Consider the following 16,929-nt stretch of genomic DNA (forward strand, 5'->3'; position numbering starts at 1 on the left):
TTTTGCCAGCATGCAGGATTCTAAAGAGATTCTCAAAAATACTGTTGAATCTTGTCTGTGACTGAGTGAATGTTTGTGCTGCAGCACATATTTAAAAGTGACTTTATAATGGTGATTCTCTGCTCTGGCACCAACAGGAAGTTCTTTAGTAGCTTTTTGGTTTAGGTCGAGGTGAAATACTTGCAGAGGAAAAACCTGAACAAGACGAGTTTCCTAGGGTTCTCCTGTTTATGAAACAAATGGTGTCAGAAGTGGGATCGAATCATAAATAACTGTAATAAAGCTGAAATAAAAAAAACAAATGAAATGTAAGAGAGCGAGAAAAGCAAGAATTGTATAGGTTTTAACCGTCTCTGGATCAAGGTCAACGACCTCCCTGGCTCCCAGAAATACATATGCAGTGGTGGAGGTCCTTCACCTTGAACTACAGATAAAACAAGGGATACCACGAACACATTTGTTTTCGGGTCTCGAGGGTGTAGCGATAACGCACGTTTTAAGTGTCCTGCAGTTAATAATATAATAATAATAATAACTTATTCCTTTGCCCACAACTTAGTTTAAATGGTCCCGGTTTTTAATTGTGGCAGAACTTTTCAATTATATTATATAGTCCAGGCGCTTTATTTTAAACTCCAGGATTTCTCCTCACAGCGGGATGAAGTCTGACACTTGTGCAGTTGACGATGGCGTCACCGTCCGCTCGAGTGTCTCGTCTCTGAAGCTGAAAATGAGCAGCGCTGCTGTGTCTGTCACCACCGTCCTGACGAAAGGCCTCTCAAACAGCTGGGTCACGTGACACAGTAAACACACGCACACAAAGTACCTGAGTTGATGTTTTATTGGGACTTCATGGGGAGAGGGGTGGGGGGGGGGAGTACAAAGACCTGAATAGAAACTCTAAAAGAAGTGGATAAAGACCCTGAGTGACAGACCTGGAGCTGAGAGCTCACATGACGGCCGCTCGCCTCCGGACGCCTCACAGCCGAGGTTTGATCTGCAGCTTCTTCTCTGAGGGACGACACACAAACACCACGTGGAGATGAGAGCGAGACAAAGTGATCGCTCATGAGAAACTGATCCCGCCTGCGCTAAAACATCGGAATCCTGCTGAAACGCTGAGTGATGACACGCCGCTGAGTAGATGAGCGAGCGCGCCGTGACAGCGATGAATGAACGCGTGTGACTCGGTGATACATCCAGATAATTTATGCAAAGTGAGGAGCGGCTAGTTTGGCTGCTGTCCACCATTAATGAGGCTTCGCTGCTGCACACTGTTATCACAAATCTGTTGGAGTTCTGTCTCATTATTCTGCTCCCAACTTCACTTTCTCCGTTTATCAATGACCTCGCTCTTTTCTTCCATTAGGACTTCACTTGATTGAATGGAACAATATTAAATACAGTAAGAAAGAATATTACAAAGTGTAATAATGTCAAGAGATTATAAGCATTTTTATTTATTAAATACACATTTATAAAATGGTTAGAGTTTCTGTGTGAGCTTAAGCCTGATCTTAACATCTTACAGACTCACAAACCAAAAATAACAAACTGAAAATAAACGTGTAGACTACTGACTTCTGAAGTAAGGGATTTAGGAAGAGAGGTACAAATAAAAATACTTCCAATAACGATTTTTAAACACAAGTTGCATCTAAATTATGACTTGCTGTTTTTTTTACATTTTCATTAAATGCCAATAATTTGCCTGAAACTCTTCGCTCATTACTTATTATATGTCTGCCGTTTCGATTTGGTTTAGAGGTAATTCTTGTTTTAGTTTTCTCTAGACCCTTTCTAAAGCAAACCTACGTTCCTGACTAATTAAATAAGAATTAAAAAATGTAAAATAAAAACCACTGAGGAAAGAATGAAAGATAAATAATATTATTTAATAAAAATAAAACCCTTAGCTGCTGAAAACATTTTCCACACACTGATCGACCAGGTCTGCTTTAAGAATCAGTGATGGAATTTCCTACACGTGCGACTGAGGCTTAGTTAAGACCAGTTCTATTGATGGTCAGGAATTGGGTAAAATGAGAAGATTTCAAAAGTTCATTTTAATGATTAATACGTGTAGGAAAATAGACATCGGAGTTAATTTCAAGAAAAGGAAAATCTGGTGAGCAAGTGAAATTCCTAAGAACTCAAATTATTTTCTGTAACCATAAAGTGAAAAGACCAATATATATACCCTTATTATGATGGAAAAATACTTCAGTTAAATGAAAAATTTGAAAAAGAATTTTTTATAGACATTTTATATGAGAAATTAAAACAGAAAAAAAGGATATACTTACCTTACGCGTTACTTACTTTAAGTTATATTAAGAAAACAGCAAAAATAAGATTACACAATAAGCTTTTATACATGTTCATTTGATTAGTTTCACTCTGACCTCAACGAAGGCCGAAAAAATAAAAGGACTTCAAGATACTTTGGCCCAGGTTTGTGAAAGCTCAATCTTCAAATGTATGTTCACCAGATGTGAAATTGAAATTGTATTGATTAACACCCAAAGCAAACCTTTTAACAAACCCTAAAAATAATGTATTGTGTGTATGTGTGTGTGTGTTTCAAAAGTCAGGGGTCATTTAAGGAGTCAATTTCAGTTTCAACGCAGGGAAATCTAAACCGCTTCAGAGACGCAGCGGAAAGAAAGTGAAAGCAAACCAACGGATTCCAAGCGAGTCAATAATGAAGTCAGAGACTTCTTCCCCGGAGAGCTGGGACCGATCTCTGGACGGTCGGCAAATGATTGCAAACCTTGTGTGTTTAAACACTGGTGCGAGTGCAGAAACGGTGTATTTGGGAGATAGAGAGTGAGTAAGTGTGTGAGAGAGGATCAATAAGTGCTATCTCATGAGGTGTGTGTGAGGACAGGAGCGCACAATAAGTCGTGTGTCTAGAGGAAAGCCAGATTGAGCGGCACTAAAAAGAGAGAAGGTGAGAAAAAAAGGTGCGAGTGTTCTCCCTAAAGAGGCACGACTGTCAGCAAGAGAGAGTGAACCTTTGAGAGTGAGACAGAGAAAGAGGTGTGTGTCAGAATGCGGGGGTCAGGGTGAGAGAGAGTTTTAGGATCATGACACTCGCAGTGAACTGAAGCAGTGCTGCGAGTCCTCAGTTGAGCTTAGATTAATGAAGCTACTTGAACGCTTCCAGACATTCATGAAAAACCATCAGTGCACAACATGTTAGAGCCGGTGTGTGCAGGAGGAAACAAGAGTGAGACTGATCCAGGATCCAAAATGTCCATTATCAGGGGATCAGATGTCTTTTCAGACCAAAACCTAAACAATTATGACAAATATCTTCTCTGCGTCTCTGGTCTGTTCAGCTTCAATCTTTCACATCCTTTATTATCCTATTATTATATATTTATACACAACTTAATAAAATTATGAAGGTGAAAAGTTGGTAAAGGTTATTTTACTCCTGCTGTTAATCCTTTAGTAAAAATAAATGGAAGGAAAGAAGTTATAAATGTAGGAACAATGGGAAAAGGGAAATGAGGAGAGAGGCTAAGAAGCAAAGAAAATAATAATATATATAAAATAAGGAAAAAATAGTTAAATGAAGGAGAAAAGAGGGAAGGAAGCACCAACAAAATTCCAGAAACAAATGAAACAAACGAGAGATGAGAGAAGGAATAAAAAGTGAACAAAAACCAGGAAAGGACTTATCAAAGAAAAGAAAATTAAAGACTAAGGAATAGAAGAGGGAAAAAAACAGAAGGAAGGAGTGCAAAATGAAAGCATGGAGAAAGAGAAGTAAAGAAACAGAAAGAAAAGAAACATGGGGAATAAACAGTGGAAGAAGGAAAAGAAAAAGCAAAAGAAGGGTGAAACTTTTAGAAGAAGGCATGGAAAAGAGATACAGAATGATTTATAGATAGAAAAGGAAGAAAGGAATAAAAGAGGAATAGAAAAGGTCAAAGTAAAACGGGAATATATATTTTTATAGTTGATATATATCTTCGTCAGATGTTTTTAGTGAACAGAAAATAAAAGAAGGAAAATTATTGTTAGGAAACCTGAACCAAAAAATATTTTCTGACCTTTGAACTGCGACGTCTCGGGCAGGAGCTTCTCCGGCGCGTCTGCGTCCTCGGGGGAGCTGCAGAGGGAGATGAAAGATGGCAGCGCTAGAGAACCCGCGGACGGGGTCCGGGGTGGTTCTGGTGGGACCACCACCGACAGTCGAGGCCTGTGGAGGAGGGACGGTCAGGTAAACTTAACTTCTGTGCGGTGCCATTTTCAGGTCTCACGGCTTAGGGGGCTGCTGGTCCTGGCCGGTCCTTGGTGGTGCACTTATGGTCCGTTTGGACCGTTTCTGGCGGTGCTGTAGCTTACAACGGGATCCTTGAGGACACGACCCGGTTTTGGAAAAGTCCGGGCAGACCAAAGTGTGTTTCTTCTTACACTGCAGACACAAAGAGGTGACGCAGGTGAGCATCTTTGAGGGAACAGAACAAATAAACCCAAACCACCTTTCCTATTATTTTCCAAAATTATTCTTATTATTTTTCACTCTGTCAAATGACAGATGATTCTTTTCTTGACCAAAATGTTCATTCTCTCCTCATTTCTTTACTAAATCTTACAGAAGCCTGGACAAAATACAGACAATTGTAACTGAAACTTATTTAAATCCTTTTTATGTTTTGTCAATATTTTAGAAATAACGATTTTGCAAAAAAAGTATTAATAAAGTTAAAAATAAAGTTTGCATTATTGCTCCATTTTCTAAGGTTTCAGACAAGAATCAGACAAAACCATGACGATACCCTCGCTCTACTGTTGAGCAGTAACAACTTATTGACAGTTTTATAAACACAACATTCCGTGATAAAAGTAAAGAACTAAAATAAATAAATATGAATTTAACAAAATTACATGAATAAAATAAAACACGTTAAAAATACAATAGACAATACATTAAAGCAGAATATAAAATTAACGAATTACATAAAATAAACCAAAATACATTAAATTAAATGTACTTCAATTCACTTAAAAGTAATATCTTCCTTTTAAATGTATTAACCTAATTTGATTTCATTCATATCTATTTAATTTCAACACAATAAACGTAATAAATGTTCAACCGATATGAAGGATCTTTCTGACTTTAACTTCCAAGCAAGTGATTTTGTTTTTGTTCCTGATGGTTTCCACTTTTAATAGTCGCTGCCCTTTACCGTGTGTGTGGGTCACAGTTAGTGTAAGTGTGGGGGTGGGTGGGGGGTGAAGGGAGAGAGGAGGGCGTTCGTGTGCATGTTGGCAGCCCGGTGTGTATGACGGTGTAATACGGGTGTAAATTGGTGGCTTCATTCTCTGCGTGATCTGATCCCTCCCACCTGTCAAAGAAGCTAATTATAATCGCTCAGGGGTGCGGGCTGTAGGGGGGGTGTTTGCGTGAGTTTGAGGGTGAGGGGGGGGGGGGTGTGGAGTGGGAAGCAGATCCAGACTAAAATAGTGCGTTGGAGTGTGCGAGGAGGAAGGATCTGGAGATGCATTTCTAGAGAGCGCTGTAGAGTCCTGGGGTCGTCTTGACTCGCTGCCACCGGCGCCCCCTGGCACCGCCCTCACGCCCGTGTCCCCGCACCCCGGGATGCCAGCGAGGCCCGGGATCAGCTCGCTGTCAAATGTTTGAGCGGATCATCTTATAGGTCTGTGGTTTTAACACAACAACGTCCTGGACAAATCAGGGCTGCCACCAGACGTGTGTCGTCTATTTGGAGACGTGACAGAGATGAGTTCGGACACGTCCCCGGTGATGATGTCACAGTGTCCCGAATTACCGCCGCGACCCCTTCTATCATGCATCGGCAAATGAAGCCAATATATATATATATATATATATTTTTAATTTATATCGGAGCGTCTAGGGTTAGCTTAGGACTCACTCAGGTGTGTGGGACTTACCGAGTCCAACCCTGGCTCGTATCGGTTTAAATAAAAGGATCTTAATTCATATTTAGTTTTGTCATCTCTTTACATATTTTCTTGAACACTAAGAGAAAATAAAATAATTCGTCATCAGATTTCATTATTATGGTTCCTCACCACAGTGTTTGAACTCACCCCCCCGCCCTATGATTACACAGCTCTAATCAAGTCCAAATCCAACATTTGACTTGAAATCCAAACCAGCTCTTAAATCTCCAGCGTGTCAGAGCGTGAAGCTCCTCATCTCCATGAAGAAAGAGCGATGGGGGGGGGGAGGAGGAGGAGGAGGAGAAGCTTAAGTGGACGGAACATCTTCATCCCACACAAGTGGACAATTTTCCACTTGATTTAAGGAATGCTGGGACGTCTGCGGGCCTATTAGAGTTCTGCTGGGCCGGAACCAGGACCAGTCAGCACATTCGTCCCAGCACGCCTGAGAGTGGGAAGTTTGAGGGTGGGGGGGGCAGTAAAATATAGGGAGTGGGAGTGCGTGAATTTGCATTTTGGGTAATAAGCTGACACGCGACTTTGGATAAGTTACGGTGAGTGGATGGAAGGATGAAAGAGGAAGGTAACTGGTGACATCGACTGCCAGGACGGTGAAGCTGCTTGTTGAGTGTTTTCATAAACTTTGTGGTGGACAGAATAGTCTAAAGTCATTAATGGACGTTTTTAAAGGACAATTAAGGTGCACGTGTTTCGTTCACAGCAAAATTCATATGTTTTATGCATATCACTTGTCTCATCAGAGAAACCAACGATCAACTGATCAAAAATGACAAGCGTGCCGTTACATTAGTGGATATCAACGTGTTCACAATCTTACATATTTTATATCATCCCCTAATCTTAGGATCCCTGTATATTAGGACAACATGATCATTTTATTACTGCATGTTTTAGCAACCATTTCAGGATTCAAGGATTTCAAGGGATTATAGTCTTTTTATAATATAACAAATAAAACGATAAACGTCCGATCGCTTCAACTAACTCTAAGTTTCCAGCCATGAAAATTGATCATTCAGGCAGGATGTCAGTCGACAGAGATTGAAGTGAAGCCAGAAAGTTGAAAACAAAAACAAGTAGGAAGAAGAAGGCTGGGTATGGAACTTTGTTTTTGTTTTTTTTTGGCACAGATCGAAATGCTTCGGTGGTACAGCAACCAAGTTTTGGTAACCACGTTTTCTGAAGAGAAACTGTTAAGTGAAAAGGCAGAGAACATCGGGTTAGTTGGTAACTCCTTTTAGTAAAAGAAATGAGTGGTTATTACTTTTTTATGCAAAAAAACACCCTCAGGGAGAAAAGTATACAAAAAATGAAAAATAAAACACATAATTTAAAAGTGTAAAGTTGTTTTCTTTTTGTTAATATTGATCATATGAAGTTGGTATTGAAAGAAGTATGGTTCAGGAACCGGTATCGAAGTGAAGGTTTCGCTATAAGTACCTGCATCAGAAATGTTCGATCGATACCCAGCCCTACAAAACACTATGTGCATCCAGGACATTCCATGAGGAGCAATGCCAGTCTTATGAGATGGAATCATGTCAGCCAGTTATATCAAATTGTAGCTGAACAGGTTCAAATTAAATTGTAGTTGCAGTAAGAGTGCCAAGGCACCGTCCTAGTTGTCGTTTGAAATGAACGAATATAAACTACATCTTGATTTTTTCCAGTCGTGGAGAGAAAAATCACAGGTTCTGGGCTCATTGTAATCTGATTTATACGTTTAAATGGAGGCGTAGAAAGGGATGAACACAATTTTACTGAATTCAACATTGATTGGAATGTACAAAGGAAATGTGCATGGACTTGTGCGCAACATATTAAGGATTTAAGTGTAAGCGTGCACGGATGTCACTTATTCTGATATAACCATAAGAACCCAGAGAATTCGTAGAGCTTTTCTACACCGAGGAGTCTACTGAAAAGACTCAACAAAAAAGAAAAGTTTGTAAAAAAGGGATGTTTTTCCGTGTAAGCCACAAAAACGTTTCCTTCTCAGGAGCACGACTCTGAAGCCCCGTCCCATTTGTACTCGGGGTTACTCGTCTTTAATTTGGGGCTCCTCATTCCTCTCCACTTAAGCTTCCATCAAAGCCTTCTCAAGGAACATCTCGGATCAGAACGCTCGCCTCCCTGAAAAGATTTCACGCTGATTGATGGACGAAGAGGTGCCACGAGACGAGCCAGGACGAGGACGGATGGTGGCGGGCCGCCGCCGCCGCGAGAAGAAGAAGAAGAGGAGGAGGAGCAGACTTAACCCCCGAGCTGCTGGAGCGTCTGCCTGCTGCCTCAGAGTGCCGTCCTCAGCACTTTCCCATCTATAATTACTGCCTGCTATCCATCATAGAGCCTCGCCGCGCCGCAAACACACACACGCCGGGAAAATCACAGACCTAAGCACTTCGCCTAATAGAATAAATATTAATATCCCTTTTGTTTTCTATATCCTCGTTCCACGACACGCCGTTTAAATGAGCTCTGACAGTCGCTTTCACACGCCGCGCTCAAGAGGGTGAAAAATAAAAAAAAAGCGGAGAGTGCGAGACAAAGGGAGGCAGAGAGGTGGTGAGGGGAGTTTGAAGTAGATGTAAGGACAAACTTAGTGTATATGTGTGAGTGGCGGAGGGGGGTGAAGGGAGTCGTATGTGGGTGTCTCTGTTACCCATCAGGCCCTGAATGTGTCACTCAAACTCTACAGTCATGCTGCGCAGCTGTTCCTGCCTGTGTGTGTGTGTGTGAGAGGCGGTTAGTTAACAAACTACTTGTTTACTTTAGCCTCAACCCAACACTTGTTAAACACTGTAATTACATGTTACTGACTTATAAGCCGACACTTGAGAAAAAAAAAAGAAGTTTTTAACGATTTTGAGGCTTTATTTAACATTTTTTTCATTGGAATTTCACATTAAATGTCTTTTTAAACTAAGTGTATAAATTATTCTTCGACGACTTTTGTTGAAGTTTATTTTGGATTATTTTATGCAAGCAATTTATTAAATATTGTGTTTCGGATTTATTGTATACTTTATTGTATTCATCTCTTTTGATAATAAACCCAGATATCCAGTTGTTTATGCCATTTAATTCAATTTATAAATACATATTAAAGATCCCATCCTTTTCTAAGAAAGCTGTTTTTATTGCTATTGTCTTATATCTCATAATAATAATATAAACTTATGTATTTTAGGTCAATAAAATAAACTCTTTTTACCATTAGCTATTCTTTTCGCTGTTATAGTTTTTTTCTATTTATGTTGAACAATTTCTCAAGGTCGACTGGAGTCATGATTTTACTAATACTGTAACCATGTTGTTGTGTGTGTGTTCATGTACCTTCTCTCCAGCTGGACAGTAGCCGAGGACAAAGTCCTCACATACTTTGGCCTTATGAGAAACGTAGACGTGGCTGTAAGGACACTCGCTGTTGTTGCAGATTCCCTTCAGGAAGTACGAACACACCGGCATCTACAGGACACAAAGACCAACACAATGTTTACATGACAAACAATTCTTTAATACATTTCAGCAAAGTTTCATTGAAAAGTCAGGGATGGTTTGAAATATTTTGTGATCATCACGTTTCATTTTGACTTTTAACTTCTCACTCCAAACAAAAGAAATCATTTGAAAATGAAGAAAAAAAAGAAATGGACAAAACAAATAAAAACTTAATAAATGATAATTGATGATTAACACCCAAAGGCATTAATGAATGAAAGAGATCGATTTAATAAAAAAGGCAAGAAGAAATGAAAGTAAAAAGAAAGGAGAGATTAAACCAAGAAAGTGGAGAATTAAAGAAAAATGAAGAAAGAAGGAAAAAGAAGAAAAGTCAAAGGATGGATAAGGGAAAAATGTACAGATAAAAGAAACGTTAAATTGTTAAAGAAGTCGGGAAGAAAATGATAGAAGTAGTTAATAAAGGACTGAAAATGAGGAAAGGAAAAAATTAAAAAACACAGTACGGAGGAAGAAATTAGAAATAAGGGAAAGAATTGACAAATAGCATTAAGATGGAACAAAAATAATACAAATAAAGAATCAAAGGACGGACAGAAGCGTTAAAGAAGGAAATAGAAACTAAGAGATAAATAAGAAGAACAAGACAAACGAAGGAACAAATGGAAAAAAAGGAGTTCTTTGGGGAAAATGAAGAGCCACTTTTGTTAGCGTGATTATTTTTTGTGTTTAAAATTCAATTGGTATTTCCAATATTTGTGGATCTCCAGATAAGAAGAAGCTTCTAAAGAACTCCTCTTGATGAGCGCGTGTCTCGGATCAGCTCATTATGTAAAACTAATGATTCATCCGCTCGTGTGGACGCAGCTCAGATCTTTACGAGTCCCCCGGGAGCCGATCAAATCAAGCGTTATTGGAGAAACGTCCGAAAACTGATGACATTGATTTTCAATATATTACGGTGCAAATCTGGATCCGGCTCGTTTCCACATCAGAGATCTTTTGGAGCCGATTCAGAATCCTCAGCAACGTTTGTGACCAAATGAGTCGGAAAGTAACAAACTCTATAACCGAGTCGGACATTGACACCAACCATTGGCTCCGGTGGAAGACAGAGATCTGGTCCTAGTTTGACAAATCATTTCATTTACACATCATCCATCAATAGTAATTGCATTAACTGGTCATCATCAATAACATCAACTCGCCAATGAGCTTTCAGCCACGTCGAAACTAAAGACTGAGGTAACATACCCGGTTAAAACATTTAAGCATGAACTGCCGGGATGATACAGACGTTATATTTTTACTGATCCCTTCATTAATCTCACACAATTACACATATTGCGGAGGGTTATAGCTTATTCTGTCTACTTCAGGCAAGAGGCTGGGAACACCCTGGAAAGGTATCCAGACCCTATGGACAATTTAAAGACGTCAATTATCCCTGAATTTTTTCCTTTTTTACTACCCTTGGGGTATCCAGAGGAAACCCATATAACTAGCCTAGGGACAGCATACATTTGGATTTTGAACATATATTTGACAAATAGGAAATTTATCAAAAATAATATGACTTTTTAACTAACAATTTGATTTACTCTTAAAGTGGATCAATGTGAATATCAATCTAATTGACCTCAACATCAATACGTCTCATCAACTGACATGATTACGACCAAATAACCCAGCTCATGTCTGATCTAATAATTTCACCCGTTTTGGATTTTATCCTGTCAATAATCAACTTATTTACCTTTATTATGACGTAAACACTTCTCTTTAAATATCACAATTCAACCATTTCTCTTAATTTTTATTCAATTTAATCCCAGCGATGTCTCCGTTCACAACTGTCAGCGGGCTCCAGTTAACCACAGCAGATCTTAATCAAAAGCTTGAATTACATCTGAACGGCCGAGAACATTTCTGATGTTACCGTTTGTTGAAAGAGACTCGTCTTATTAGAGTTTGTCTTTATCGCTCGCGAGGGTCCTGAAAGTAATCTGTCACCGCGGGCGGCTAAATGACCTTAATTGCAGTTGACAGTGGAGGACTGGGCAGGGGTGCCGTGGAGGGCTCTGCTGGGGGGCCAGGCCGGGCTAAATATACCTCAGAGGGACTTCTACGAGGGGAGGGGGGAACCAGGGTGAGCGGGACTCCGTCTCGTTGGGATCAGTTTTACCTAATTAACTGCTACAGAAATATTTATCCAGGCCACAGCTTGACCAGCTCGCAGGATGTGTTTATGTGCCCTGGACGTGTTGGACCAGTGTGTGTGTGTGTGTGTGTGTGTGTGTGTGAGCGCATGTGTGTGAGCGCATGTGTGTGCAGGCAGAGTTTGGTTTCGGGGTATTTGTGGTAGTGGGCACCAGGATAGGGTGCAGGGCTATTCACACTAGAACACGGATCAGGTTTGGTGGCCTGCTGGGTGACATCTCACATGTCGTCCCCGAGACCCCCGCACTGTCCTGTTTAAGGGTTCCACTTGAAATCAGAGCGAGGAGAGGCGGTGGTGGTGGTGGGGAGCAGGTGGGTGCTTGGCGTTACAGACAGACAGCTGGACTCTCAGCACTTCCAGCAGCAGGGTGATGGCCGTCACAGGTGGGGGGGGGGGGGGGGGGGCGGTGCATTGTAGAGTGTGTGTGTGTGTGTGTGTGTGTGTGTGTGTGTGTGTGTGTGTGTGTACACCTGCTGCAGGGTTGTTTGTCTGAAACATAGTAGAAGCTTTCCCTTTTTAAACTCTTGTCACTTTCCCAGCGCGGGACAGATTCCGGCCGCACAGACAGACCCCCTCTAGTCCCTGCACCACCGGAGACCACCGACTAAACTGGCTACATATTCTCAACTTATCATCAGGCTGAAAACTAATAGCTTACTTTGACTCATGTTATTCGAGTTTGGGAAAACTACATTTGTGTGGTTATATTCATACTTTCTAATCATCACTTTTAATCATCGAATAGTGGTAGATTTAGATAAAACTTTTTGACTTTTTGCTTAACTTACAATTATTCACCCTTTAACTCCTAAACACGATAGTTTTAAACTTATGTCACAATTACATCTTCATAGCTTAATGATTTTCTTCAAAATATTGGACTTTTTTGCTTGTTTCATCTCATTATCAAGTCGTAATTATACCTTTCTTTCGTAATGTCGTGGTAGCTTTTACCTTTGAGAAAGTACTGTGAAATAAAACAGAACCCAGGGAAGATAAAGTGAATAGGTATTATGGCAAAAAAGAAAAAAGCGAGGTGAAGAACGACTGCTGGCAACTTTGACACACCATTTACCTCCATGATATTACAGTAAAAAAAAAAGCTTAAAGATGTTGCATTCATTCACCTACAGCAGCATCACTATGTGCCATTTTACGGTAATATACGAGTAATAGTTGAAGCAATTTTATTAATTCCTTTATTGCTAATTTAACTAAAATAATGTGTTTAAATCATTTTAAAAGTTAATAAAAGAAGTTGAACAATCTAATACGGATGATCAGCATCAGAGTGGAATTCCGCATCAATCATGTTGATGATTCAAATATCAACTATCTCGAACAAGACGACGTTACTTTTAAGCGTCTCAAGAATCAGGACATGATACCAGATAACCAGCAATCCATGCTTGTAGAAGCCCCCCCAACATGATCCCGTTCATCTCCTGTGTCATGGAAAGCGGGAGGTTTTCCAAGACGGAAAGATGATCCCAGATGAATGTACGGGGAAGTGTTACCTGCGTTCCAACTGTAGAACGCGCCATGTCAAGTGACCTACCTTCTCCTTCGCCACCTTGTGGGAGAACGGACACGTCCCGTCCGCCCGCTTGCAGGTCCCTCGCAGGAACCTGCAGCAAAGAAAGATGGGAGTCACACCATCATCACTTAAACACCACCACACAGGAATTCCCAAAGCAAAAAAAACAGATGACAGAAATAAAAGGCTTAAAAAAAGAACGAATAAGCTTTTTTTTTATAAACTGGCTGAGATACAAAATAATCTCTCTACAAGAATGTGTGAGATAAAGAACATCCAAGAAATCTTCATGTGTCTTAAGTGGTTTGTGTAGTCTCACCTGTCCCTCAATGAAACTGTTGCGATTTCTGGGTTATTAAACTTATTTAACAAATGAATAGTTCCTTTTTCTCCTTAATGAGTTTCCACTTAAGTTGTGTAGATATTTCGCTTGAGTTCATTACCATTCTGTATCAGTTGAGATTGTGTGAACCAACGAAAGAAATGTCCCTTCCCTCAAACTTAAAAGGCACATTTGTGTTACAGATGAGGAAGTTTGCTTACATTTGTAATAGATAAATGTGAATGTGTTGAAAAACCTGCAGAAGTAGCTTATGGAATACATTTTTTTGTTTGCAGTTTGACTGTGAATTGCATCTGTAATTGTTGCTTTTTAATTATATATACCTGTGAAGGAAAGATGTATGCAAAAATGGCAACTATTGTTTGCCGGTCTCATTTTCATGTTTCAAAAAAAAATTCATGATGAATGAAAGATCTCGTCCCATAGTAGCTAAGATAGCTGCCAGATGAATGGGTGAAGAGAACCTGTACGAGCAAAGAGGAGCGTCTCTAGTGGCCACATCAATAAAACCCTACACAAAAAAAGATGATCCGACTCAACCACACACACAATTGTTTTACCTAGTGCAGACAGCAACTTTATCAGGGTCGTGGATGTAGGGGCAGCTGTTGCCACGGTTACACTTGCCAAAGCGGTTGTAGTACATGCAGTACTGTCTGGGCTGCTTCTTTTGACGGGCCAGTCGAATGATGGCTATGCTCCGCTGGACGGCCCGGCTGAAACGGAGACGCAAAAGATCAACAGGAATAGTCAGAAAATGGGAGCAGGCCGAAGTGGGACAGTCCGCACGTGCTGTCCAGGCTCAGTGTCCATCCTACGCTAATTTTAAAAGATTGCTGCTGGCTTTACTGGCCGTGACTCTGACAGCGATGAAAGGTAATTAATATTATAGCTGGAGAGAGAGAGAGGGAGAGAGAAGGCGGATCAAATGCAGCCGTCTTGGCCCGATTGATTTCATGATGGTGCTGTTGTATGATGAGCAGCGCCAGCAGAACCGCCGCTTTATAACGGCTGCTAATTAAAAAGTTTGAAACTTAGATATGTAGGCAGAAATCTTCCAGGGAGAGGAAGTCTACCTGGCCAAGTGGCGAGTGCTGAAGGTCCGATTCAGAGCTGGCGAGGAGGCGTGTGGAGAGCCGGAGATGCGACCTGAAGTTAAGAGGCAAAAGAAAAAATGTTTAATTTGGGATGTTGTGATAAGCTTTATTCAATCGTCATAATGACATGAGAAAATGGATAACGATAAGAATATTCCAGGGTGTTCTTAACCTCTAATTCAAATTATCTTATACTGAAAATAGGAAGAGAACGAATGAATATTGAAACAATAATTAAATAATAGACACAATATTTAGTTGTCGAAGAAAAGAAAAGTTTAGCAAATTAATTTTTTTTATTGAACTATCAACAATGAAATTAAAACTTGATTGTTAAAAAAACGACCAGTAAAAACACGCTACTGTCTGTAACTTAACACTAGTGTGAGTAAAAGATTCGAATAGATGAAGTATGAAAAAAATACAGGACAGTTGAAAACTTTTTCTCTGGTAGTTGTTTAACAGGTGGGCGAAGACTTGTCATAAAGAGAACCAGAAAGTGTGCAATGGTGCGTCTGTTCCCTCAATAACTGGGTATATGATCTTGTTGCCATGTCTCTCGTCAGTGTCAAACATCCAGCTCAGTAGAAAACATCGTAAACACCACTGGGAGGTGAGCTGAGGTGACGCCGCGCTGGCCATTAAAACCTTTTTGGACTCTAATCGAGTGTAACTTCTCCGGTGATTTACTAAGAGCAGGTGGCTGCAGACCCGGAGAGCGGGTCCTGGACCGCACCTGAGGACTCTGCTCTGGCAGGGGGAGCGTGTTGAGATGCGGGTCACGTGCCCTAAAGAACGGAGCTCTTCAATTTCCCCTGCAGCTATGGTTCCAGGAGAGAAGGAGACGTATGCGGGGAGGTGGCGGCAGATTCTGGTTTTAATCTCCAGCGCCCAGGACCGCCAGACCCTCCCCCCCTCGCCGTCCTGACAGATGACAACTTTATTATTGTGGATGGCAAAGCGGGCCAGTTCTTTTAAGTCCATTACGTGGTGTGTGGACAAAGTAACAGCCACAAACATGAATAAACACTCCTGGATCACCTGCTGCTCTCACAGACCACTTCTGGAGTCGCACCACAATTCTCCATCCAAGAGGAGTGAGCCAAGCAGTGCTTTCCTACTTTACTACTTTAATTTGCCACAGTGTTAACTACACAGACTTTCTCTCCAACTAGTGTCTTCAACTAGGAAGTCTCATTTGTCCCTGGCAAGTAAACGAGATAAGTAACGTTAGAGGAGGACCTGTTTATAAACTGTCTGGAATATTTGTTACGAGATGATCAGGTCTCTTTCTGGAACTTTATACAAGGAATAGGATCCTGCTGCTCCTTCATACCCACTATTAAATGAAGAAAATATACAATGTATGATTACTGCCAATACCTCCACCCACTTTTGTACATTTTTGTTGATATTTTTTATTAATATTTTTTGATTTTTATGATTTTTATTCTCATTACCATTCCTTACAATTTTATTTTTGTTTTTATTATTATATGGACTCTAGGTCTTAATATAATGTGCATGTATGTTTAGTCTTTTGGTGTTAACTATGGTAGATACTCAAATATTTATTTATGTTGAAATAATAAAGGTGTGTCAAATAAAGAATCTAATCAAACGGTTTAGATAAATATTTACCAATAAGAGTACTACCAATTACTGCTTGTCGTTGTTAATTACAAAAGATGGAATCTGACTTTCTTTACGCTAAAATGGTAGATTTCTAACATTGAGACCGAACTAAAATGAAAGTTAACAGTTAAGAGCGCTCCTAAAATTGAGTTTTGTAGAGAAAAATGAGAGATTGTTGAAATCATTGAAACAGTTAATTCCCAGAATCGGTCTCGCCGGCAAGTCAGAAACAGCGTGCTGACATGATTTCTATAAATCTATAGCATTCTGAAACCTGTAACTTCTACTGTGACCCATGTGTGCTGATGAACGACGTTGAGTTGTTACCTGTTCTGTTAATTGACATGTTGGGCGAGACTGTCCGGGACAGCTTATTGGCCGACACTCTGTAGAGCGATCCCCGAATCCAGCACACGCTGCTTCCTTTCCAGCGCTGATTTTGCGAGGGAGGGGATGTTCTCCTTCTTCTCTGGAGGAAACTCCTGCCACACACACACAGAAGAGATAATTATTAAGGGATTTAAAATCTCGTCGTTGCTCGACTTTAATTCGAAGGCGATCCGCACGGCGCTTTTCTGTGCAATCACCCCCGTGTAACAACCCGGGATGATCACTTCCCCGCGTCTTCGCACCGGCACTTGTACTTTATCTCCCATCCTCACTTTAT

At 40.5% G+C, this 16,929-nt stretch overlaps 1 protein-coding gene across 1 annotated transcript in view; it reads right to left on the minus strand.

Annotated features, from left to right (window-relative positions):
• Positions 1 to 826: 826 nt before the first annotated feature.
• zc3h3 (zinc finger CCCH-type containing 3) overlaps positions 827 to 16,929 on the minus strand; it is a 57,805-nt gene continuing 41,702 nt past the window's right edge. Inside the window, exons 5-12 of the mRNA XM_087784661.1 lie at positions 16,590 to 16,744; positions 14,607 to 14,679; positions 14,091 to 14,246; positions 13,209 to 13,278; positions 9,304 to 9,435; positions 4,275 to 4,429; positions 4,065 to 4,213; positions 827 to 1,011 (exon numbers count right to left, since the gene is read on the minus strand). Coding sequence (XP_087640787.1) covers positions 980 to 1,011; positions 4,065 to 4,213; positions 4,275 to 4,429; positions 9,304 to 9,435; positions 13,209 to 13,278; positions 14,091 to 14,246; positions 14,607 to 14,679; positions 16,590 to 16,744 — 922 coding nt within the window. The 3' untranslated portion in view covers positions 827 to 979. The remainder of the gene's footprint in view (positions 1,012 to 4,064; positions 4,214 to 4,274; positions 4,430 to 9,303; positions 9,436 to 13,208; positions 13,279 to 14,090; positions 14,247 to 14,606; positions 14,680 to 16,589; positions 16,745 to 16,929) is intronic.

Source organism: Callionymus lyra, chromosome 2 (genome assembly GCF_982586985.1).
Source record: "Callionymus lyra chromosome 2, fCalLyr1.hap1.1, whole genome shotgun sequence".
In the NCBI taxonomy this organism is placed as follows: Eukaryota; Metazoa; Chordata; class Actinopteri; order Syngnathiformes; family Callionymidae; genus Callionymus; species Callionymus lyra.